Here is a 27,035-nt window from a genome sequence, read left to right as displayed (position 1 = left end):
CAGCCTTCTCTTCTGCTAAACATTCCGAGATCCTTTAACCGTTCCTCAGAGGACATGATTTGCAGACCGCTCACCATTCTTGTAGCTCTTTTCTGAACTTGCTCCAGTTTGTCTGTCTTTTTTAAATTGGGTTGCCCAGAACTGGACCCAGTATGAGGTCTGACCACAGAAGAGTAGAGGGGGATAATTACTTGACATTATCTAGACCAGGGGTGTCAAACTCATTTTCACCGAGGGCCACATCAGCCTTATGGCTGCCTTTAAAGGGCCGTTTCTAATTGTAAGACAGTATAGTAAAAGTTAACCCCACAGTGGCCCGATTGGTAATAAGGTCCCCCATAGTGGCCAGTGGCGCACACTATTATACATATATATATACACATAGAGGCGCACACATATATATATATATATATATATATATATATATATATATATATATATTATATAATATTATTATATATATATACACACACACACACACACACACACACACACACACACACATATACATACATACACACAAATATATTATATACACATACACAGACGCGCACTTATATACATACACACACACAGACGCACACTATTATACACACACGAGCACAGACGCACACTATTCTACACACAGACTATTATACACACACATGCGCACACTATTATACACACACATGCGCACAGGCGCACACTATTATACACACACAGGCGCACACTATTATACACACACAGGCGCACAGGCGCACACTATTATACGCGCACAGGCGCACACTATTATACACGCACATGCGCACACTATTATACACGCACATGCGCACACTATTATACACGCACATGCGCACACTATTATACACACACATGCACACAGGCGCACACTATTATACACACACAGGCGCACAGGAGCACACTATTATACACACACATGCACACAGGAGCACACTATTATACACGCACAGGCGCACACTATTATACACACACATGCGCACACTATTATACACACACATGCACACAGGCGCACACTATTATACACACACAGGCGCACAGGAGCACACTATTATACACACACATGCACACAGGAGCACACTATTATACACGCACAGGCGCACACTATTATACACACACAGGCGCACACTATTATACACACACAGGCGCACACTATTATACACACACATGCGGACAGGCGCACACTATTACACGCGCACATACGAACACTATTATACACACACATGCACACAGGCGCACACTATTACACGCGCACATACGAACACTATTATACACACACATGCACACAGGCGCACACTATTATACACACACAGGCGCACACTATTATACACACACAGGCGCAAACCATTATACACACACAGGCGCACACCATTATACACACACAGGCGCACACCATTATACACACACAGGCGCACACCATTATACACACACAGGCGCACACCATTATACACACACAGGCGCACACCATTATACACACACATGCGCACACCATTATACACACACATGCGCACACCATTATACACACACATGCGCACACCATTATACACACACATGCGCACACCATTATACACACACATGCGCACACCATTATACACACACATGCGCACACCATTATACACACACAGGCGCACACCATTATACACACACATGCGCACAGGCGCACACCATTATACACACACATGCGCACAGGCGCACACCATTATACACACACATGCGCACAGGCGCACACCATTATACACACACATGCGCACAGGCGCACACCATTATACACACACATGCGCACAGGCGCACACCATTATACACACACATGCGCACAGGCGCACACCATTATACGCACACATGCGCACAGGCGCACACCATTATACGCACACATGCGCACAGGCGCACACCATTATACGCACACATGCGCACAGGCGCACACCATTATACACACACATGCGCACACCATTATACACACACATGCGCACACCATTATACACACACATGCGCACACCATTATACACACACATGCGCACACCATTATACACACACATGCGCACACCATTATACACACACATGCGCACAGGCGCAAGGGCGCACACCATTATACACACACATGCGCACACCATTATACACACACATGCGCACAGGCGCACACCATTATACACACACATGCGCACAGGCGCACACCATTATACACACACATGCGCACAGGTGCACACCATTATACACACACATGCGCACAGGCGCACACCATTATACACACACAGGCGCACATTATACGCACACAGGCGCACACCATTATACACACACATGCGCACAGGCGCACACCATTATACACACACAGGCGCACACCATTATACACACACATGCGCACAGGCGCACACCATTATACACACACATGCGCACAGGCGCACACCATTATACACACACATGCGCACAGGCGCACACCATTATACACACACATGCGCACAGGCGCACACCATTATACACACACATGCGCACAGGCGCACACCATTATACACACACATGCGCACAGGCGCACACCATTATACACACACATGCGCACAGGCGCACACCATTATACACACACATGCGCACAGGCGCACACCATTATACACACACATGCGCACAGGCGCACACCATTATACACACACATGCGCACAGGCGCACACCATTATACACACACATGCGCACAGGCGCACACCATTATACACACACATGCGCACACCATTATACACACACATGCGCACACCATTATACACACACATGCGCACAGGCGCACGGGCGCACACCATTATACACACACATGCGCACAGGCGCACACCATTATACACACACATGCGCACACCATTATACACACACATGCGCACACCATTATACACACACAGGCGCACACTATTATACACACACATGCGCACACTATTATACACACATGCGCACAGACACACACTATTATACACATGCGCACAGACGAACACTATTATACATACATCTGCACAGGCGCACACTATTATACACGCACAGGCGCACACTATTTAACACACATACGCACAGGCGGACACTATTATACACACATGCGCACAGGCGGACGCTATTATACACACACAGGCGCACGCTATTATACACACACAGGCGCACGCTATTATACGCGCACAGACGCACGCTATTATACACACGCGCACAGACGCACGCTATTATACACACACGCGCACAGACGCACGCTATTATACACACACGCGCACAGACGCACGCTATTATACACACACGCGCACAGACGCACGCTATTATACACACACGCGCACAGACGCACGCTATTATACACACACGCGCACAGACGCACGCTATTATACACACACGCGCACAGACGCACGCTATTATACACACACGCGCGCACAGACGCACGCTATTATACACACACGCGCGCACAGACGCACGCTATTATACACACACGCGCGCACAGACGCACGCTATTATACACACACGCGCGCACAGACGCACGCTATTATACACACACGCGCGCACAGACGCACGCTATTATACACACACGCGCGCACAGACGCACGCTATTATACACACACGCGCGCACAGACGCACGCTATTATACACACACGCGCGCACAGACGCACGCTATTATACACACACGCGCGCACAGACGCACGCTATTATACACACACGCGCACAGACGCACGCTATTATACACACACGCGCACAGACGCACGCTATTATACACACACGCGCACAGACGCACGCTATTATACACACACGCGCACAGACGCACGCTATTATACACACACGCGCACAGACGCACGCTATTATACACACACGCGCACAGACGCACGCTATTATACACACACGCGCACAGACGCACGCTATTATACACACACGCGCGCACAGACGCACGCTATTATACACACACGCGCGCACAGACGCACGCTATTATACACATACGCGCGCACAGACGCACGCTATTATACACATACGCGCGCACAGACGCACGCTATTATACACATACGCGCGCACAGACGCACGCTATTATACACATACGCGCGCACAGACGCACGCTATTATACACACACGCGCGCACAGACGCACGCTATTATACACACGCGCGCACAGACGCACGCTATTATACACACACGCGCACACACACTGTTATACACACACGCGCACACACACTGTTATACACACACGCGCACACACACTGTTATACACACACGCGCACACACACACTGTTATACACACACGCGCACACACACACTGTTATACACACACGCGCACACACACACTGTTATACACACACGCGCGCACACACACACTGTTATACACATACGCGCACACACACTGTTATACACATACGCGCACACACACTGTTATACACATACGCGCACACACACTGTTATACACATACGCGCACACACACTGTTATACACATACGCGCACACACACGCGCACACACACTGTTATACACATACGCGCACACACACGCGCACACACACTGTTATACACATACGCGCACACACACACTGTTATACACATACGCGCACACACACTGTTATACACATACGCGCACACACACACTGTTATACACATACGCGCACACACACTGTTATACACATACGCGCACACACACTGTTATACACATACGCGCACACACACTGTTATACACATACGCACACACACACACACACACACACTGCTATACACATATGCACACACACACGAACTATTATACACATACGCGCACAGACGCACACTATTATACACATACGCGCACAGACGCACACTATTATACACATACGCGCACAGACGCACACTATTATACACATACGCGCACAGACGCACACTATTATACACATACGCACACAGACACGCACACATTTTTACATACATTTTTATACTTCCCTACATCCAATGTGGTCCCACTGGCAGGCTGCTTTCAGTCCTTCTTGGGGCTCTCCTGCTTACTTGGGCCCCTGATGTCTCCCCAGGCCTGCAGCCATGAACAGAGGTAGGGGGACCTCTGACCAGCTCTCACCCTGCTGCTCCTCCTCAGTGTCGCTCTCCTGGCACCAGAGATCATGTTCTCTGCAGTCTTCTTCCCCCCTCCGCGGCCATTGTCAGTGTGCTGTCGGCACTCTATTACTGTCTGCTCTACTGAGACAGAACAAGCCGATTTGTCGGCGGCAAATTTGATCAGTTCCCCCTCAATTCCCTCCTCTAGATAGTTTATAAAAATGTTGAATACTGGGCCTCGGACAGAGTCTTGTGGCACCCCACTTGAGACATTCTTCCAGTTGGATTGGCAGCCATTTATGACCACTGAGTATGAATTATGATACTGAAGAAAAATATTAGAAAACCTGGACATTAAAGGCGCAACTCCTATAATCCATAGAGGATATAACGAATAACCTGGTTCTTGATTAAATATTTAAAAACAGCCAATATTAACACGTTTGTGGGATGCAGACCCTTCCTCAGAAACAGCTGTGAAAAGTGCCATATATAGTAATAAAATAGTAAGGGAAGAGAAATGTACATAAAAAGTGAGTGGGTATATATAACAACTCTTAGGCCTCATTCACACGAGCGCTGTTTTCGCCCTGTTAGCAAAAAAGGGAGATGGAATAAATCCTCCACAGTGCCACCTATTGGAAGGCAGCATTCCTTCAAGTCAAAGTTAGACTCTTGTATAAAAGCCTTGTTACAATGTAACAACCCTACATGTATTAGTAGGAATGGGTGGTGTTCTGGAGGACTAAAGAGTCTTGACAGCCTATCAGACACATCCTTGATTTGTGCCCTGGAGGACAGCACACCTCCTGTGAGGTGTCAGGTCTGCAGACGGTGGCCTCTGTTCCTCTCAATAGGGAATCCCCCACAACCACCACTCTCCTCCTCTTCACAACACTTTTTCTCCATCCAAGAGGATTCTGAGTTCTTACTAGGCTGTTCTTTGTGGTTAGAGTCATTTCTTGATGTACTTCCTCACTGCTCTCCTGCGTGAGAGCCTCGTACCGGATCCCGATCACTATGGGTGCTGGCTCCTGATCCTCCGGCTTCTTTGGGTCACATACTTCCATTCCTCGGCTTCTGCAGGTACACCAGACATTTCTTCTTCAACATTCTAAAGAATTATCTCTGCTTTGTCAAGGAAATCCTCACCTTCCTTAATGAGTTACAATATAGCTATTCTCTCCTTAAGACTTCACACCTTTTCCTCCAGTAGAGACACAAGCTTACATTTCTGGCCGGTGAAGTTTGGCTTTACCTCTGTTAGGTCTGTAAACATATAGCATACGTTGCAGCTCCCCATATGGCTACTCTCCCCTTCCATGTTGCACGCAGTCAGTTGATGTCACTTCCAAACCTCTAATAGTCAAGAATTCTTGCTATGATATTTAACCTATAAGATGTTACTAAATGTAAAACACATGGCACATGGTCTGGTGATGTCCTCCAAGCAGCTAGACCCAGCTAAACACAGCAATCATCCCACTCACAGCAACTCTTCACTCTTCCCAGAATGCACCACGAATTAGTAAATTGTCTTCCTGGAGCCAAAATCTCTGGCCTTCTTGGACCTTCCCCTCAGCAAGTATGCGTTGGGAATACAGGAACAACTCCAAAGGTACAATGGGGCATACTCCATGTCAGGTGCTTTGGTGCCTGGCCAATAATTTGCTCTGGAGCATAGAGTGCAACAGCTGCTTTAGGAACCACAGCTGTCAGAGACCCCTCCTGAACTGGTGCCTCTTCTGGAGCTGAAACCACTGTGGTAGCATCAGTTGTGGTCTCCTTCTTACCCTGGCCCACCCTGCTCATAGCCTGTGTAGCCGAACAGAGGGTTGGGCAGGGTGGACCAAAGGGTACCAGAGCCTCCGGTAGTTGGAGTCATAGGGGTGAGAGTCTAGCAGCACAGACTCCCCGGTAGCTGGAGTCCTGAGGGCATGGAAGTCTCACCACACTCGTAGGTGGTATATACTCTGGTGTGTGAGTCATATTAGCTGCTGATCTCACTAGATATGGCACATGGGAGGGATAGGTGATTGGTCGCAGCCACATCACAACATACTTCTGGTATGCCACAAAGATTAAATAATTTGGTGGTGCACTTATACAACAGTCTCTTCTATGTCAGCGGCACCGACACCTTGCTCCAAAGAACGTATCACAATGCAGAGTGACAGCAGTGAGAACAGACCAGCGATGCAACGTCTGTGATGGGCAGAAGTGATGGGAAGCAGTAATGGAGAACTGAGAGACTGCTCTCGCTGAGCTCCCCTCAAGATGCCTTCTGCGTCTCTGGAAATACTGGGTAGAGCCGATGAGCCAGGTACCGCCTCAGGGAAGGTGGTAAACCCAAGAACCAAGCGTACCAATGTGGCAGAGTGGAGGTTGGAATATCCAAAGAGCTATAGGGGTGAGCCAAAGAACTCTCATCTATAGTTTCTCTTAATGTCTTCTTAGAACACTGTGAGAGCTGGAGTCCTGCCAAGGAAGCCACTCCGCTGGCCAGCTATTGCGCGCCTACGATTTAAAGCGACAGTAACAGATATACTACTAGCAACACAATTTTGTACAACAGTAAAGGAAATCCTTTACAGGCCAAATTTAGGGGGTGGAGGTTCCCCCTCTTTACTACTGGTGAATTTAGTGAGCATTGCAATTTTCCATTAGAGTCATGAGGACCCAAATAAATCTGGTCATCCAAGTATATTGTAGTCGTAGCTACAGAATGGTCAGTATTTACCTTCCCTGGTGGTCTTAAGAATATCCGGTCCAACTGCTGTGAAGATCCTTGCAGCTACAGCTGTGGGAGACAACAGAGTTACATCTAATCAATAAGCTGAATCATTTCTGCTAACAGTAATAGAAATTCATAATGATGGAACGGATGATCATGGACTCTAGCATGTGGGCTCAGTGGGATACACATCGAATTGTTTTCATGTTTCTCAAAAGAAAAAGACAAGAGTGGAGTATGGCCTGGGTTTTCCTGTAAGACAGTATATATGGCGACACTGGCATTTGTAGCTGGGAGGGTGGCCATAGAGGAGACAGAAGACAAGTACAGCCCATACAACAAAAACTACGGAAGTGGATGTTTACCCAAAAACCATCCATGTCTTAAAGGGGATGCATCAGAAATGTACCTATTGTTTAAACCATGGGGAATTTATAAAGACTGATGTTTATGTCGATTTTAATCTGAAGCCCGCTGGAGGAAAATACAGTTAATGTAGTAGGAGACACACATACGCGTCTTAGGCCGTTCAGGCACCACTATCTGAAATTTGCTATAATTTATTCCAATGTTTGGCAACAATTATAGAAAATCGGTTGAGTTATGGGTTCTCCCAACCCTTCCATTACTTTTATTTTTGTGAATGTGGCTGGAAAGGGCTAAAAGGTTGCATATTTTTGTGCAAGTACCGCTTGTGCAAACATTTGACTTCTCTATACCACAATAGTGGTGCACATCCCTTCAGAAATGGCCCCAATTCTATATTGAAAAAAAAAAAGCCTGAAATCCTGCAGTTTTCACACTGGCCACTAAGCATAATGATAGATTGACACTTCTTAATCAGTAGAGAAAGGTTTTCACTAGTCATCGCATTATCATCACAGGTAGGGTTATAATGATCACAGTTCATCAACCCCTCCCTGCACTATAACCTTTGTAGAAATCAAAGCATACTAAGAAAACCCTTCCATAGAAGTCAATGAGTCATCTCCAAGCCTCCAAGCTACAGGTTTCTATGGCCCCTGTGGCTTCACTAAGGGCTCACTTACTTTATACACAGGTAATACACAGTGCTAAAAGCATTGACTTACATTGGATCATTCAGACCTACCGATTATGCGTTTGGAAAAAAAGTAATATGTCTTTTTTTGGTGCGCATTACGTGCATAAACACCGTTATCGTCCATGGGTGCATCAAATATGCAGTAAATACGCATGATACAGAACATCTGCTGTCTAATAGAAATTGTAAAAAGTACGTGCATAATACACGGACAACATACGCCCGTGTGAATGAGCCCTAAAGCATTTCATTGAATGCAAACTACAATCAGTATATAATTTGTAATGGGCTAATAAAATATAAGCGATACATTCAATTTAAGTGGCTTGTCTCAATTTTATTATATGCTTCAGACCGCCTGCAGACGGCTTGGTCGGATCCCACTACAAGAATTCTCACAGCGGGATGCGGACCCGTGCCCCTGCAGAGACATGCGGCTCACCCGCCCCCGGCGTCTCCTCTCTGTGCTGTGTACCGGGGCTGCCGCCCAGCCGGCGCGTGTGTAGAGCGGAGCAGGCCCATCACCACTGACATTTCTGTGCGGGCCTCGGCGAGACCCACACAGAAATAGAACATGCCGCGGTTTGTTTTCCCTGTGTGATTTCACGTGGACAAGTCGCGGCCGTCTGCCTAGGATTGTATTTTCTAATGCAATCCTATGGTAGCAGCCATAGGCGGAAATTCTGTAGCAAATCCCGCTGCGGAATTTTCGACCGTGTGCAGGGGGCCTCATTTGAGCAAAGATTAGGAGCTCTAAGAGCCAGAGCCCATGAGTGGCTTGTGGAAGGTGGTCAATACAGAGATCTCTCCCATCATCTATTATACCCAGGACTGTAACAGGGAGCGCTCTAATAACTATGTATAGATATATCAGGGGTCAGTACAGAGATCTCTCCCATCATCTATTATACCCAGGACTGTAACAAGGGGGCGCTCTAATAACTATGTATAATATATCAGGGGTCAGTACAGAGATCTCTCCCATCATCTATTATACACAGGACTGTAACGAGGGGGCGCTCTAATAACTATGTATAGATATATCAGGGGTCAGTACAGAGATCTCTTCCATCATCTATTATACCCAGGACTGTAACAAGGGGGCGCTCTAATAACTATGTATAATATATCAGGGGTCAGTACAGAGATCTCTCCCATCATCTATTATACCTAGCACTGTAACAAGGGGGCACTAATAACTATGTATAGATATATAAAGGGTCAGTACAGAGATCTCTCCCATCATCTATTATACCCAGGAATGTAACAAGGGGGCGCTCTAATAACTATGTATAGATATATCAGGGGTCAGTACAGAGATCTCTCCCATCATCTATTATACCATGGACTGTAACAAGGGGGCGCTCTAATAACTATGTATAGGTATATCAGGGGTCAGTACAGATATCTCTCCCATCACCTGTTATACCCAGGACTGTAACAAGGGGGCGCTCTAATAACTATGTATAGATATATCAGGGGTCAGTACAGAGATCTCTCCCATCATCTATTATACCATTGACTGTAACAAGGGGGCGCTCTAATAACTATGTATAGCTATATCAGGGGTCAGTACAGAGATCTCTCCCATCATCTATTATACCTAGCACTGTAACAAGGGGGCGCTCTAATAACTATGTATAGATATATAAAGGGTCAGTACAGACATCTCTCCCATCATCTATTATACCATTGACTGTAACAAGGGGGCGCTCTAATAACTATGAATATATATATCAGGGTCAGTACAGAGATCTCTCCCATCATCTATTATATCCGGGACTGTAACAAAGGGGCGCTCTAATAACTATGTAGAATATATCAGGGGTCAGTACAGAGATCTCTCCCATCATCTATTATACCATGGACTGTAACAAGGGGGCGCTCTAATAACTATGTATAGATATATCAGGGGTCAGTACAGAGATCTCTCCCATCATCTATTATACACAAGACTGTAACAAGGGGGCGCTCTAATAACTATGTATAGATATATCAGGGGTCAGTAGAGAGATCTCTCCCATTATCTATTATATCCAGGACTATAACAAGGGGACGCTCTCTATGTCTAGAGAAAAGAAGGTTTCTACACCAAAATAGAAGGGGGTTCTTTACTGTAAGAGCAGTGAGACTGTGGAACTCTCTGCCTGAGGACCCGGCGATGGTGAATTTGATAAAAGGGTTCAAGAGGGTCTTTCATGAGAATTACAATATTACATGTTATATCACTGATTACTTAAGAAGTATATATTTCACGATGAGACAGCCTTTGGTTTATCAAGAGATTCTTTTTAATGTAGTGTCATAAGTTTTTTTCTTGAAAGAGTTTACTGTTGCTTCAAAGTCTACTGTAAGGATATTTCCACACAAGTTATTCTTGGACTGCATGGCTTCTTCACCAAGATTCATTAGAGCCAATAGAGCAGAAATGACAGGGCTTGTAAGGTCATGTATTCCTGTAGTTTAGGGCTTTAACAGAAGGATTTCTTAGTGTCAAAATTGCATCACAACAGAGAGGAAGGCTCCATAGGGAAACAGGGGCTACAAAACATCACAAGTTGCGTGCATATCGCCGGACCCATAAGGTTTTTGAATCACAATGTCGCAGGCTACAAAACATCGCTAATGTGAAGAAACTCATAGGAAAGCACGGGCTTCACATACATGCGATTCGTAGCATTGTCGCATCGAGAAAGTCACGTGACTTTGTTGCCCATGTGAAGAAGGCCCAGAGGTTCATTAATTTCAGTTTATCCTTTTAGATGCAAACACATTATTTTAGACCCTCACAGTAAATATATAATGTATAATCAATCTTAGATACTCACAGTGAATGTATAATGTTTTCACAAATCAGTTTATTGGGATGAAACAATATCACTCTCAGATACTCACAGTGTGGACCCCAGGTTGCGAAGTTGGTGGAGTTGACTATGGCGTCTGTAGATTCCTCACCAATGTCACCGTAAACCACAGACACCGTTAAACGGCCAGCTTTCTTTTGTGTATGCTGTCCAAGGACGGTCCTAGTAAAGCTGCCTGAAAGACATATTAATTTCTCATGTGTTAAGAGAAAGGACAATAAAAGCAAGAACAAAAGCTGCGTTCAGATGGGGCGAATCTGTTGTGAAAATCTGTAACAGTGCACAACATAATGAAAGGGAATGATGTTTATCAAACACCATTGGCACACAGTGGAAATACCCATGCAACGGAAAGTGTGAAATATGCAAAACCTGAGACAAAATCCGCATATAAACACATGCGACATAAGTACCTGATCAAAAGCATTGAAACAATCTTTTTCCACCACGTGTGCATGTCATTGTACTGCAGATTTTAAAAGGACACTAACTTTTCAGACAACTTATGCTCATCTCATAGCCTGAGTAAAACAAATATTTTAATGAAATTGATGCACAATCAGGTTTGAAGCGCCAGCTTCTCTGCAATCCACTGCCCGTTGTTAGGCATTCAGCTTCACTACTAACTTTGACTTTTGGACATCTTAGCTGTGAGGAAGGGGCTGTCTTCACAAGCTTAGGATCCCTGGACTCACACTGCTCACAGATCTGCAGCCAGTGTGTACACAATCTCTGCATCTCCCCATCTTAGAATTATCTAATGTGGCAAGTGCAGTTATTTTTCCTATAGACATACAACATAAAGATAAGAATTGGGGAATCATTTGTAAATATTACCTCCATTTTCCTTGCATAGCTTGATTTGCTGTCCTAAGTTCATTGCCAGGAGTTTTTCTCTGTAGGCCTGTAATATAAAGCAATGTGAGGTCAGTTGTCCAGCTAGAACGTAATCCGCCTGATTCTGTAGGTGTTCTTCATATTTACACTTTTATACGTTTCTTCACTGTTGGTCTCTCCTCTAAAAAACCCTAGTCAGACTATTTTTTCAGGGCTTTCAACCCAGCTAAGATCAAGGAGTGCTACGTCTTCCAAACAACCAAATTCAGAATCAGACGGAGCTGACAGAAATCGTAATCAAACAGAACTCGGAATCAGATAGAATTGAGGGCAGGAACTCAGACACAACATGAACACTAAGAAACAGACTTCACACTCACCAAATGGCGAACTAAGACCAAACACGGAAATAGCGAAACAGACTTCACAGACTTTAAAACTCAGGAGGACTCAGACAGAACCGCAGGACTGAAAGACAGACTACATACTCGCGACAGGACAGAATTTAAACAGCCTGCCGCACCGCCGCCAAAGACACAGACTTTGGCTGGGAGGGGAGTATGGAGGTTCTTTTTAAAGCCTTCCGTGACTCGAGTATAAGCCGAGGGGGGCTTTTTCAGGTGCTGAAAAACTAGGCTTATACTCGAGTATGTACAGTATTTACTATGGGGGACTTTAATTATCCAGATATAAAATGGGAAGACGAAACCTGTAAATCTTATAAGGGCGATAAGTTTTTGAGAATTAAAGATAACTACCGTGTTTCCCTGAAAGTAAGACAGTGTTTTACTTTCTTTTTATCCCCAAAAGCCAGACTATGTCTTACTTTCGGGGTATGTCTTATAATAAAAAAAATCATTACTCACCTCCCCCGGCGTTCTGTCGCGCTCCGGCAGGATGTCGCTTGCTCCTCATCCCCGGCGCAGCATTGCTTTCTGAATGCGGGGCTTGAAATCCCCGCCTCCAGAAAGCTAATACACACGCCGTCAGCCAGTTACAGCCATTCAATGACAGCATTGAATGGCTGTGATTGGCTGAAGGCGCACGTGGCTTCAGCCCATCACACTATTCAATGACATCATTGAATGGGTGTGATTGGCTGAAGCCACGTGCGCCTTCAGCCAATCACAGCCATTCAATGATGTCATTGAATAGTGTGATTGGCTGAAGCCACGTGCGCCTTCAGCCAATCACAGCCATTCTGTAACTGGCTGACGGCGTGTGTATTAGCTTTCTGGAGGCGGGGATTTCAAGCCCCCGCATTCAGAAAGCAATGCTGCGCCGGGGACGAGGAGCGAGCGACATCCTGCCGGAGCGCGACAGAACGCCGGGGGAGGTGAGTAATGATTTTTTTTTTCTACGGTATGTCTTACTTTCGGGGTACGGCTTACATTGGCCGACCCCCCTGACACCCCCGATACGTCTTACAATCGGGGGTGTCTTACTATCGGGGAAACACGGTACCTTTTGCCAACTTGTACGGGAGCCAACTAGAGGGAGCGCTACTCTGGACTAACAAACCAGACCGAATAATGGGGGTGTAAGTTGAGGGGCACTTGAGAAATAGTGACCACAATATAATTAAATTTCACCTGTTATTTAATACGAAGCCTTATCAGGGAGCGACACAAAAACTAAACTTCAGTAAAGCAAAATTTGATCAGCTTAGAACTATCTGCAACATTAATTGGAACAACATCCTCATAAATAACAGTACAGACAAATGAGAGAAGTTTAAAAACATCCTAATCACCTCATGTGAGCAGTTCATACGCTTTAAAAATAAAAGGACTACAAGTAAAAGGAAACCAATGTGGCTCGACAAGACTGTAAGGGGGGCAATAAACGAAAAAAAGAAAGCATTTAAACTACTAAAACAAGAAGGTAGCGAAGAAGCGCTAAAATCATACAGGGAAAAAAACAAAATATGTAAAGGAAAGATCAAAAGTGCCAAAGAGGAAGCAGAAAGACGGATCGCCAAAGAGAGCAAAAACAACCCGAAGCTATTTTTCAAATATATAAACAGTAAAAGGATTTGCACTGAGAGCGCTGGCCCTTTAACAAATAATGCAGGAGAAACCATTGAAGACAATGGAGGGGGGGCAAATCTATTAGATTTTTCTCAGGTGTATTCACGAATTAAAAAAATGTCCCACGAGATGCAGGGGAATAACACCCCTCCCCCCATCCTTCTGAAGTATTGCATGGCTAACAGAGGAGGAAATGCAGAACCGGTTAAGAAGGATTAAAAATCGATAAATCACCGGGCCCAGATTGAATACACTCAAGGGTTCTAAGGGAACTAAGTAATGTGATAGATAGGCTGTTTCTTATATTTAGGGACACCATTGAGACTGGGGTTGTACCACTAGATTGGTGCATTGCCAATGTGGTCCTACCGTGTTTCCCTGAAAATAAGACAGGGTCTTATATTAATTTTTGTTCAAAAATGTTTAACTTTTTTACATGTATAGCTGCCTGGACACTACTTAAATTGATTTTTTTAATTAACTGTTAGCAGGGCTTAATTTTGGAGTAGGGCTTATATTTCAAGCATCCTCAAAAAGCCTGAGAAATTATTTTGCATCCTCAAAAATTCTGGAAAATCATGCTATGTCTTATTTTCAGGGAAACGGGGTAATATATAAAAAGGGGTCTAAAAGAGAGCCTGGTAACTACAGGCCAGTAAGTCTCACTTCAATAATTGGAAAAATATTCGAGGGGTTTCTGAGAGACGCCATCCTAGAATACCTCAAGGAGAACAACGCAATAACTCCTCACCAGCATGGGTTCATGAAGGGTCGATCATGTCAGACCAATCTGATCAGCTTCTACGATGAAGTAAGCTCTAGGCTGGACCTGGGAGAGTCTATTGATCTCGTATATCTGGACTGCTCTAAAGCATTTGACACATGTTGCATAATAGGCTGATATTTAAAGTGAGAAGCTCGGATTGGGTGAAAACGTGTGTAATTGGGTAAAGAGCTGGCCCCGAGATAGAAAGCAGTGGTAAATGGTTCACTCTCTGACTGGGCCCCCGTCACTAGTGGGGGGCCACAGGGTTCAGTATAAGGCCCTATTCTGTTCAATATATTTACCAACGACCTGATAGAGGGGCTGCACAGTAAAATATCAGTATTTGCAGATGACACAAAATTATACAAAATAATTAATGCAACGGAGGACAATGTGCGGCTACAAACGGACCGAGATAAGCCGGGGGATCGGGGAGAAAAATGGTGAATGAAGTTCAACATTGATAAATGTAAGGTTCTGCACATGGGCAGGAGAAACGGATGTCACCAATAAACACTAAATGGGGTACTGCTAGGGAAAAGCAAGATGGAAAAAGACCTGGGGGTACTAGTGGACTGTAGACTTAACTGGAGCAATTAATGCCAGTCAGCTGCTGCAAAAGCAAAAAAAGTCTTGGGGTGTATTAAAAGAGGTATAGGGGCGAGGGATGAGAACATTATCCTCCCATTATATAAGGCACTTGTCAGGCCCCACATGGAATACTGCGTACAGTTCGGGTCACCGGGGCTCAGGAAGGATGTCACAGTGCTTGAGGGGGTCTAATGAAGGGCAACTAAACTAATAAACAGAATGAAGCGACTAGAATACCCAGAGAGACACCAAAACTGGGATTATTCACCCAGGAAAAAAAGACGGCTAAGGGGTGATCAAATAACTCTGTATAAATCCATGAGGGGACGATACAAGGATCTCCCCCATGATCTGTTTATACCCAGAACTGCGACGGTAACAAGAGGGCATCCGCTACGTCTAGAAGAAGGTTTCATCACCATCACAGAAGGGGGTTTCTTTACTGTAAGAGCAGTGAGACTGTGGAACTCTCTGCCTGAGGACGTGGTGATGGCAAAATCCATACAGCAGTATAAGAGGGGACTAGACGTCTTTGAGCGCTGAGATATTACAGGATATAGACATTAGGCGACCAGTGGGGTTGTTAATCCGGGTCTTGGAGTTAGATAGGACTCAAACATTGATCCAGGGATTATTCTGAAAGCCACTGTGGGGTTAGGAAGGAAGTTTTTTCCTCCAAATGAGCTAAATTCACATGTGCCTTATTGGGATTTTTTGCCTTCCTCTGGATCAACAAGATGGGGTAGAAACCGGCTAAACTAGATTGACATGGTCTTCATTCAGCATAACATACTATGTTACCTCCTTTAGTGCTTCCCAAAGCTCATCATGCTCAATGCAATTGAAAGTTTTTTATGTAATCAATGAAACACCGGTAAAGCTTCTTCTGATACTCCCTTGCCTTTTACGTGGTCCACCTCAAGTTTGCAATGTGGTCACAGGTCCCTCTGTCCTTGGAGAATCCATCTCGAACATCAAAGACCTGGTAAAGGATATTGCCCAAGCACTTCTGGATGATTTTCAGAGGGACCTTGCTGGCATGGGGAATCAGATTGTTCTATAGTTTCCACGGTGCTTGACATTGCCCTTCTTTGGCAGAGGGATGAAAACTGATCTTTTCCAATCCTCTGGCCATGTACAGGTCTTCCAGATTGTCCTGCATAGTGTTGCAAGTGCAGCTCTTGGGAGTATTTTCAGCAGCTCTACAGGGATTCCATTGATGCCAGGTCCTTTGCTGTTTTGCAGCGGTCTCATTGCCCACTTCCCTTTCCAGCAGGTCTGGTTTCAGATCGTCTTGGCCTCCATGTTCCTCTGGGTGGTCATTGCTGGCGCCAGCATATAGTTCTTCTGTATATTGTTTCTATCTCTTCTTGATGTCCTGCTGGTTGCTGATTTCATTCCGATCATAGTCCTTGATGGCAGCTTGGTGGGCGGAAGAGGCTTCTTCACCTGATTCACAGTGGCAGATAATTATCTGATGTGACCCTTCTTATGAGCTAATTCAAGGCTCATGCATCAAGCGTTCAGGAAGTTGGCATTGAGTTGCCTCGCCTTGCCCAGCGTTCCCTTACGGCCCTTTTACACACAACGATTATCGCTCAAAATTTGCTCAAAAGCCATCTTTTGAGCGATAATCGTTGTGCGTAAATGTGTGCCCATCATGCACTTACCGTATAGGACTTTGTCCATCGCCGAGTTTAGCTCAGCTTCAAATCCATCGGGACTGATAAGAGGGACCGCACGCTGAGTTTTCCCTTGGGCAGCGCTGATAACATTCTATCAGCAGCTGTCAGCAGCTGTCCCGCTGGAGAATAGGGATGTATTTAGAGAACAGACCACCAGCTCTTCTTTTATCAGCAATCTGCAGGGTAGCTGTAATTAGCCAGCTCCAACTGCAAACTTGCATCTTGTATGGCACGTGCTCTTGAGCGATTTCAATAAGGTTTCCCTTTATCTCTGCCCGTAGTTCATTTGGGTCCCCACTTTTCTGCCTGAGCAAGTCAAACCTGTTCCTCAACTCGACAGCGTATTTTGCAGGGATCTTGTTGACATCAAATTTCCTCTGTATGGCAGAATGCTTGACCTTGCATAGTCTGACCCTGACTTTGGTTATATAGAGTTGGTGATCAGACCCACAGTCTGCACCTGGTTGTGTTTTTGCAGAGAAAATTGAACCTTTCCATTTCTGCTGGCAGGGGATATAGTCGATTTGGTTGTGATGTTGCCCATTAGGGGATGTGTAGAGGTGTCATTTCAGCTGGGTCAAGGTGGTGTTGGGGAGTCTAAACTTGCTCTCCTGGCAGAACTGCACAAGGAGGTCCCCAGCATCATTCCCCTTCCTTAAACAGTGTTTGCCAACCAACTCCTGCATCCTCCTCTTCTCTGACTTTGGTGTTGAAATCACCCATGATGTACATTATGCCCTTTCTTGAGGTTCTGTCGAATGCACTCTGGACCTGCACATAGAAGTCCTCAATGTCCTGCTCTGATGCATCTGCTGCTGGAGGAAATGCCTACAAATTCCTTGGGCCTCCAAGATCATGAACAAAACAGTCCTAGACCGCAAACCAAAGTTTTAATTGGAGGCAAAATTGCAAACAGATTCTTATACTTTGGCCACAATGTGAGCGAATTCTTTAGGAACATTGGTAATGCTTGGAGTGGTCAGTGGCAAAAGAAGACTCGGGCGCTAAAGAACGTGCTGGCCTGATACTATCAAAGCCAACAGCAACATGCAAAGGATCAAACTGAAAGAAGTCCAAAACAGAACCGCATGGAGAAGGCCGATCCGTAAAGTGTCTGACTAAATGGATCGGCCCTAAATGAAATGCCTACTGTGACCAATTTAATCCAAGCTCAAGTCTTTTTCTTTGGGGTGCATGGGGATGTGAATCCTGTTTTTAGTTTACAACATGGCACATAACGTGCACAAATGTTATATGCAAAGCTTGCATAACCTTTGTAATAAAGTTGACAAAGTACATTAGATAGAGTAAGGTACAGTAGAAAGGCATGCATAGTCTATAGTCAAGTGGCGGTCTTCAAGATCGCTTTCTTAGTGAGAAATATCCATATAAGGTACCTGATGGCTAAAGTAAATCTACAAAAACCATGTAGTATCTAACATCAGGGGCGTAGGTCGAGGACATCCATGGGGACCATACGGTGTCAAGTTGGTCAACTACGTCATTTCTCATGCTGTTCAGTTTTTTTACACGACCTGATGATAACCCATGAAACTACTGCCTGAATGTTGTAATGCGGGGTTTTCCATCTGGAGGCATTATAGCCACCAATAATACACTGCATAGCACTATTAGAGACATCCATGTAGTAGAGCATGGGACTTCCTTTAGCCTTCAGAACTGCACCAACTTATTGTGATTAGGTGCTGAAATTGTTCTGCAGGAATATTGGCTCATGTGGATAGCTTCGTGCATTTGCCACAAATTAGATAGAGCTACTGACATGCTTTGAACAGCTGACAGAAATAATAAGAAATAATAAGGACAGCCCCACGGTCTTCGCCTAGGACCTGACTATCCCAGATTAGGTGCCTGAAGAGATGTACAAAACACAGAACACAGAACTGTTCACACCTACACAACACCGAGCAGGACTGTTCACACCTCATGTCCGGCCACCTGCGCAGACACAGAACACACCCCTGTTCACACCAACAACACAGAACAGGAACCCCACTCAGAACTCACATGCATACAGCTAGTAAACCATATCTAGTCCAAGTGTCCTGACACCCACAGGAAAGAGTAAGACACCAAACTGACATACAGGGAACAGTGTCAGGATAACCCACCAGACCACATACAAGAAATCAGACGTCTGGAGGCCACACCTGTCAAAGGGAAAGGGAGAGGGGGTCTGCATAAGATGTAGACGGGGACTACAGGTGTCCAGACAGTCCTCAGGGAAGGTGAGAGAAACACTTCAGACTAAACATGCATACAACCAAGCTCTGAGAAGGAATAGCACAGAATGAACAAATGACCAGCATTCTCTAGCAGATGGGCTAGTATATAAGTGCAGCAGACTAGCTGGGATTGGCTGGCTGGAGAAACTCCACACCCAGCAGCTCAGCTCAGCTATCCCACAGCTGTGAAGCCCTGCTACTGGAAACCCACATAAAACAGATCCCAGCAGCACAACCTGATACACATGTCCTTGTTCGGCCGCTAGTCTTGTGATTAAAGACCTGGAGAAAACACAGGATTTGCCACTTAGCGGGTAACACGAAATACTAAAATTTAATATATTTTATTGAGGTGAAATCTCAAAATATATATTTGTTTATAAAAAATTTTAGTTACTTTTTTTTCTTCAAGAGGAGACGTTTTTAATGAAGATTCATTAAACTTAATATTTTACTCTTTTCATCCCCCTAGGGGAATAGAAGCAGGCATGATGCTTTGGAATACATAGTAGACAAGTATTACTGCTTATCCATGTTAAGATGCGTTTAGACTGAACTATTGTTCCATAAATCGCTAGATCGCTCGAATTTGAACAATGATTGCTGAGTGTAAACATGACCAGCATACGAGTGATGAAGAATAAGAGAGTTGACCTCACAAAACGCATTAGTCTCTCCCCAACTTACCTATCGAAATCTTCCCCTCCTGATTGGGGTTTTCCATTTGCATATTTGTGCATGTACAATACTTTGTAGAGCTGTCTGTTATTTTGCTCTCTGCAAAATCTAATTAATCTTTCAATTAGAAAAGCATTCCCCAGACTGAAGGCTACTTACGATGTACGCCGTCTCATTCCTCTGGAGCTGCTTGATCACAATCCGGACCTCCTTTAGGTTTCTATGAGGGTGCCGCTCCACAAAGCTTTTGATTTCTTCCCCCATTATTGTGGCTGCTAATTCATTTGGGAAGTTCAGGGCTGCTCCGGTACCGAGAGCGGAGACCGCGACAGACTTTACTGCAGCCACAGAATTACATTGATGGAGGAACATGCGGATCCCATCCCTCAGATCCTAAAATCATCAATAAAACAGGTGAATACAGAAATCCTTACTCACCACCGCTCATTCATATCACAGTGATCGGCTTCTTTTGTTCTTTTCTGAAAAATTGCCAGTTTGTGATGAATATGAGAAAGGATTCATTTAGGCACGTAAACTGATCAGTGATAAAAGTGGAGACTGAGGAGATACAAATCTAAGGAAGTCCAGGCTTATTTGGTTTACAGATAATGTGTTGAGTACAATGTATATGTATTGGCTTTATTTGTCTTGTATTAAAACTAATAAGCTGCAGTGTGCAACAGAATATACAATTACGCACTTCTACCTCAATTAATCAGTACAAGGGCTGGCTCACACGAGCGTCATTTTGACACAAAGTAGGCGCGTCAAAAAATGCATCTATTAGAACCAATGGTTTCCTATGGGTTCCTTTGATGCAAAAAAAAAAAAAAATAGCACCACAAAAGATAGGACATAAGTTCGTTATTTCAACACCTATCTTTTGATGGCACAACACAGGAGACTCCCATAGCCTCCTGTGGGAGCCAGACAAAAAAGGGAGGGGGAGGGAGTTTAGCAGTGGCAAGCACTGTTAAACAACGACAAGCGCCTCTAGTGGGTCGTTTTAAAGTGATTTCAGGCATCAGTGCCATGTATGACGCTGCAGTTAGCCGGTGGATACGTAGTGCTCCACTCAATGTATTAAGCGAAGAATAGCCACAACCAAGTCATGGCTATTCTTTGTTTATGCGATGTTATGCTCTGATAGTTGCAATTTTTTAGCAATGGAGCGTCACAATAATGGCCGTCCGAACTAGTCCTAATAATAAGGTAGACTTCAGGTCAGGCATTGACAATTACCTTCCTTGTTAGGTGAACCGCTGAGTCTGGAGAGGTGTTATACTTACCTCCCCCGTCATTTTGCAGATGTAAGCGCTGAAAGCCATTGAGTGAGAATCTAAATGATAAAAGGACCCTAACTCAGCAGCGAAGCTCAGGGAAAGGACTTGACGTCATGAGCATGGTAAGGTAAATTCCCCTGGTGCAAGCCTAGGGTGATGTCACTTTCTTGGCATACTGTTTTTGAGGGGTGATTTGCCATTGCCTTCCCCAGTCATCTTTTACCCCTACCAAGCTGGATGCTCACTTTACCGACCTCGGAAGGATGCAAGGCTGCGGAGTTAACCTTGTGCCAGCTAACTGAACCAAGTGGGGAATTAACCTGCAACGTTCAGGTCGTGAGAGAGAGCGAAGGACTGCACTTCTGCTGCCTCAGCGCTCTGCGCCACATGGGGGTGCATGATAATTAGTTAATGAAAAAGATGGCAGCAACTAGCAAGGAAACCCTTGTTGCTCGTGTGAATAGTAATTTAAGTACTTATGTAATGTAGTAAGCATAAAAATCATTAGTCATTAAGAAGTTGCCTCATGTGCAAAAGCTTGTCTAATCATTCCTAGGTGTAAACTGCTCATGTGAATGTGCCTGTAGTGAGTGGATCATAGGTGGAACAGCAATGAGAAGCCACGATGAGGAAGAAATTCATGAGAGTCACAATGTAAGTCATCTGAAGAAAATATTCCTCTAATAGTGCAGTATATACACTATATCGACCAGCCATAACATTACAAGCATCCCCCTTGCACCACCAAAACAGCTGACACATGGAGGCAGGGACTTTACAAGACCTCTGTAAGTGTCCCATGACATCTGGCACCAAGATGTTATCAGCAGTTTCTTAAGATGCATTTGGGAAAGTCGTCGCCATGAAGGGGCGTACTTTGTCTTCAACAATGTTTAAATAGGTGCCTCTTGTCCACATAGCATCCACATGAACATCAGGATCCAAAGTTCCCTAGCAGAGCATTCCCCAGAGTGTCAAACTTCCTCTAGTAGGTTGTCTTTTTCCCATAGTGCATCCTGGTGAAATTTGTTCCCCAGGTAATATATCCAAATAAGGAAGATGGAACAATACCTCTGCAGCGCCACCTACTGGATGGCAGCATTCCTGCAAATCAATATCCGACCCTTTATACAGGTCTTTACAACAATGATTGGGAATTTAAAGCCAAGCCAGAAGCCATACACAGACAGCTGTTTCAGGGTGTTTGCCCCTCATCAGTGTGCAGTAAGATTCTGGCGTGGGTCAGGAGGGGTATCATTAAGGACCTTCTTTATATGCATATATTTCCCAGAGGAGCATGAATGGTCTTTTAAGTCTCCTCACTCACCTTCTAGGTGTCTCCTCAAAAAGTGACAATTCCCCTCCCAACCTGCGTCACAGGCCTCTCTCTAGCCAAGCCAGAATTTTACTGCACACTGATGAAGGGCAATCACCCTAAAACAGCTGTCTGAGTATGGATTCTGGCTTGATTTTCAATTCCCAATCATTGTTGCAAAGACCTATATAAAGGGTCAGATACTGATTTGCAGGAATAGGTAGTGCTGCAGGGGGGACAGGACTTAAATTCAGGACCTTTTGTGCTCCAGCCGGCAGCTCTCTCCACTGAGCCATCCAGGCCTCTGAACAAGTTCCCCTGCATACATTAATACAAGTCCTTGTTTCCAAATTCTACTATCCAGCCCGTTATAGCTCAGCCTGTTCCTGATTAGTACTTCCTATAAAAGCCTGGCCCTGCCACTCCTGCCTTGCATGATTATTGTGCTCCAACCCTTGATCAAGCTCTACTTCTGTCTGCACCTCTGCTATTCAACTGAGACCTCCAATTGCTGACCCCTGGCTTTCCTACTGACTACGCTACCCACCTCCATCTGTACTACAAACTGAGACCTCTTGTTGCTGACCCCCGGCTTTCCATCTGACTACGCTACCCACCTCATCCATCTGTACTGCTAACTGAGCCCTCCCATTGATGACTCCTGGCCTTTCCCTGACTACTCTCTAGACCTGCTGTTACTACACCTGAGGCTCCAACCCAGTGCCTGAAACTGCTACAAGAGGTATTGTTCCATCTCCCTTTTTTGCATATATTTCCCAGAGAAGAATGAATTGCCTTATAAGTCTCCTCAGTTCCGATGCGCACGCGCCCAATTTAGGCTTTTTCAGTAGCGGACAGGTTTCAGCATGGCACTGACTGGTCTGTTGCTACGCAGCTCCATATTCAGCAAGCAGTGAAGCTCTGCATGTTTTAACACCTTTCTGTCAGTCAGTATTAAGCGTTTGCAGCGCTTAGTGCTACAGCAGCTCCTGTGGGATCGAACTAGACAGGATAGCCTTCGCTCCTCAAGCACAATAATGAGCTCTGGGCACCCACGACCCCTTGCCTCTTCACTGGTTGTCCTGCCTTGGACTACTTCTGGTAGGTACTAACTACTGCAAACTGGGAAGACCTGGCTTTTTAGAGATGTTCTGATTTATAGTAGTTCTGTAGCTATCACAATTTTCCCTTGTCGAAGCTGCTCTGATCCTTACACCTGCCCATTATACATGCTTCCAACACCAACTTCAAGAGCCAACTGTTCACCCACCGCCTAATATATCCCATCCTTGACAGGTGCCATTGTCACAAGATAATCAGTGTTACTTCACCTACGGTGTATTTTATAAATTTGCATGTTCAGTATTAAGACTCTTATTTGCCCATTCCATGCATTCAATAAGTAATATAAAAACTTACTTTAGTTTCTATGTAATTAATAAAAAGAACGACATCAGATCCCGATCTCTTACCTTTTCTTGAGAACTATTACTAGTACCCCAGGTACTACAATCAAGAAATCACTGAGGCAGTGGGAACTTACTATTCAAAAATGCCCTTCACTGATAAGCACCCTAAAAACCTAATTTTTAATAATTTAAAACCTAAACCTACAGGCCATACAAAAGATAGACATGACATACAAACAATAGGTATCCCCCCGGGTCAGTAACCAGGGTGCTAAAAATGAGCCTCTACAAGAGCCCACTCAATGGGAAACCAATAATAATGAGTACATAAAGTCAGGCTATAGGAGTCTCCCAGTAGGAGCAACGCAAATGGTTGTTTCAGCCTGTCAGTGGCAGCGAGGGCAGCCCTGATGGTGGACAGCCTGTCAGTGGCAGCGAGGGCAGCCCTGATGGTGGACAGCCTGTCAGTGGCAGCGAGGGCAGCCCTGATGGTGGACAGCCTGTCAGTGGCAGCGAGGGCAGCCCTGATGGTGGACAGCCTGTCAGTGGCAGCGAGGGCAGCCCTGATGGTGGACAGCCTGTCAGTGGCAGCGAGGGCAGCCCTGATGGTGGACAGCCTGTCAGTGGCAGCGAGGGCAGCCCTGATGGTGGACAGCCTGTCAGTGGCAGCGAGGGCAGCCCTGATGGTGGACAGCCTGTCAGTGGCAGCGAGGACAGCCCTGATGGTGGACAGCATGTCAGTGGCAGCGAGGACAGCCCTGATGGTAGACAGCCTGTCAGTGGCAGCGAGGACAGCCCTGATGGTGGACAGACGATATTTATTTCATGCTTTAGTTTCTAGGTAATGAATAAAGATAACGATATCCGATCCCAATCTCTTACCTTTTCTGCAGTACTATTACAAGGGCTCCAGGTGCTACAAGTAATGAACTTCACACATGTACATTGCAAGGAATAGCTTCCCTCAGCTATTGGCAGTGAGATACAGTCGCCTGGTTTTAGCGCACCTTTACTGGTTAACACAGTGCTAAACAGGTTACAGAACTTTTCCCCCGCTTTTGACATTAGTTCTTTGTTCACATTTAGTTCCCCCAAGTTTGGTTTCGTTGCCTGCAGGGGATAAACAAGCACATCGACCTGTGAAGAAAATCAAATCAGTATTAAGGCTCTTTCACAAAAGTGTCTGTACAACATATTTGTGCTACAAAGATAGATTTGCGCACACAACAGCGCATGTTCCTGTACTTTCTGTGCACTACCATGCCTGATTGTAATGCCATGTAGCCTAATGAGGTCCAGATATAGACTTCTATAGGGCTCTTTGGTGTGCGAATGCACACAAGAATAGAGCATGCTGCATTTTTTTTTCCTGTGTGCACAAAAAAAAAAAAAAAAAAAAAAAAGAGGAATAGAAACAAACCCATTGAAATCAATGCCGCGTATTGTGAATACGTCCGTGAGATGCCGCCCCTAAGGTATCACAGTTTGCCTTTAGAGTCCTCTGAGCTCGGTCTACGGTATCAAATCCCTCGCACTACATACAGCATCCGTGTAAATACAAGGTCCACATGAATAGTGTTATGTGTGACAAGTGTGTAGAGCGGTCAGATGAACTATATCAGCTTGGCAGCCGACACCTAGTATATGGAAGTGCGGAGGTGGGTAGTGTCACAGCATCCAGAATGTGTGCAGCAGGCAGATAATCGGTGTCATACAGCGGAGCAGCCCCGATACTGCTCTGAGGAGATCATCACTTTGTACTCCTCCCACGGGCTACACTGAAACAGAGGTATTTGGGATATTTATTGCTGGAATGCCATGAATGTCTGATAATTTGTCCGCACTTACATATTAGTACACAGCAACAGTTTTGCCTAGAATCCTCTTTTAAGTTGGTTACAATAAACCTTTGACACAGTGGCAACCTGACTTTTGGGGCGCACACAGAATGGCATTGCATGTCCCCCTGGAAAGCAGGTTGTGCCCCCCTGGACACTGATGTGAAAAAAGACTCAGACCTTGCCAGCCTAGTAAGCCCTGTGTCTCATCTGTTGTGAGTTACTCTGAACTGTAGGTAGGAACAAAAAGTAAGTGAACCCTGTGGTGCGATTGTTATCAAAGTCACAACCGGTTACAGATAGTGAAAGTGTACCCACTGTGCTAACCAACAAGCCTCGCTTTTGGACCAGACCTGGTGTGGCTGGCAGCTGACCCCAGAGGTCAGAAGTACCCCTGCAAGGTAATCTCAGATGGGGAATCTTGCCCTTAGCTAGCAGGAAGATGAGCAGACCCCTGCCTAAAGGCAGGGTAGGTGTCCTGATAAGGATGGCCCCACACTGGAACCTCTGAGCTAACTATCCCTGACAAGACACAGGGACGATGTACTGAACACAAGGCACACAGAATAGGACGGACTTACCACTGAGACGGGAATGATGCACAGACTGTAAGGAAATGGACAAGCGCACACAGGCTAATTAAGCTGCTGCGCCAAAGTAGAGCAGTGGGTGGGGCAAAAGAGAGGAGTATATTTACCTGT

At 45.3% G+C, this 27,035-nt stretch overlaps 1 protein-coding gene across 2 annotated transcripts in view; it reads right to left on the bottom strand.

The window, feature by feature from the left end:
- LOC136573172 (protein mono-ADP-ribosyltransferase PARP14-like) overlaps positions 1 to 27,035 on the bottom strand; it is a 53,973-nt gene that overhangs the window by 7,913 nt on the left and 19,025 nt on the right. For both annotated transcript variants that reach the window (XM_066574409.1, XM_066574411.1), the window contains 5 exons: positions 25,379 to 25,633; positions 20,646 to 20,879; positions 12,491 to 12,557; positions 11,685 to 11,828; positions 7,733 to 7,792 (listed from right to left, as the gene is read on the bottom strand). In XM_066574409.1, the coding sequence (XP_066430506.1) occupies positions 7,733 to 7,792; positions 11,685 to 11,828; positions 12,491 to 12,557; positions 20,646 to 20,879; positions 25,379 to 25,633 (760 nt within the window). The remainder of the gene's footprint in view (positions 1 to 7,732; positions 7,793 to 11,684; positions 11,829 to 12,490; positions 12,558 to 20,645; positions 20,880 to 25,378; positions 25,634 to 27,035) is intronic.

This window comes from Eleutherodactylus coqui, chromosome 7 (genome assembly GCF_035609145.1).
Source record: "Eleutherodactylus coqui strain aEleCoq1 chromosome 7, aEleCoq1.hap1, whole genome shotgun sequence".
In the NCBI taxonomy this organism is placed as follows: domain Eukaryota; kingdom Metazoa; phylum Chordata; class Amphibia; order Anura; family Eleutherodactylidae; genus Eleutherodactylus; species Eleutherodactylus coqui.
Note: the sequence above shows the minus strand (reverse complement) of the source record. Positions and strands in the feature narration are given on the sequence as shown.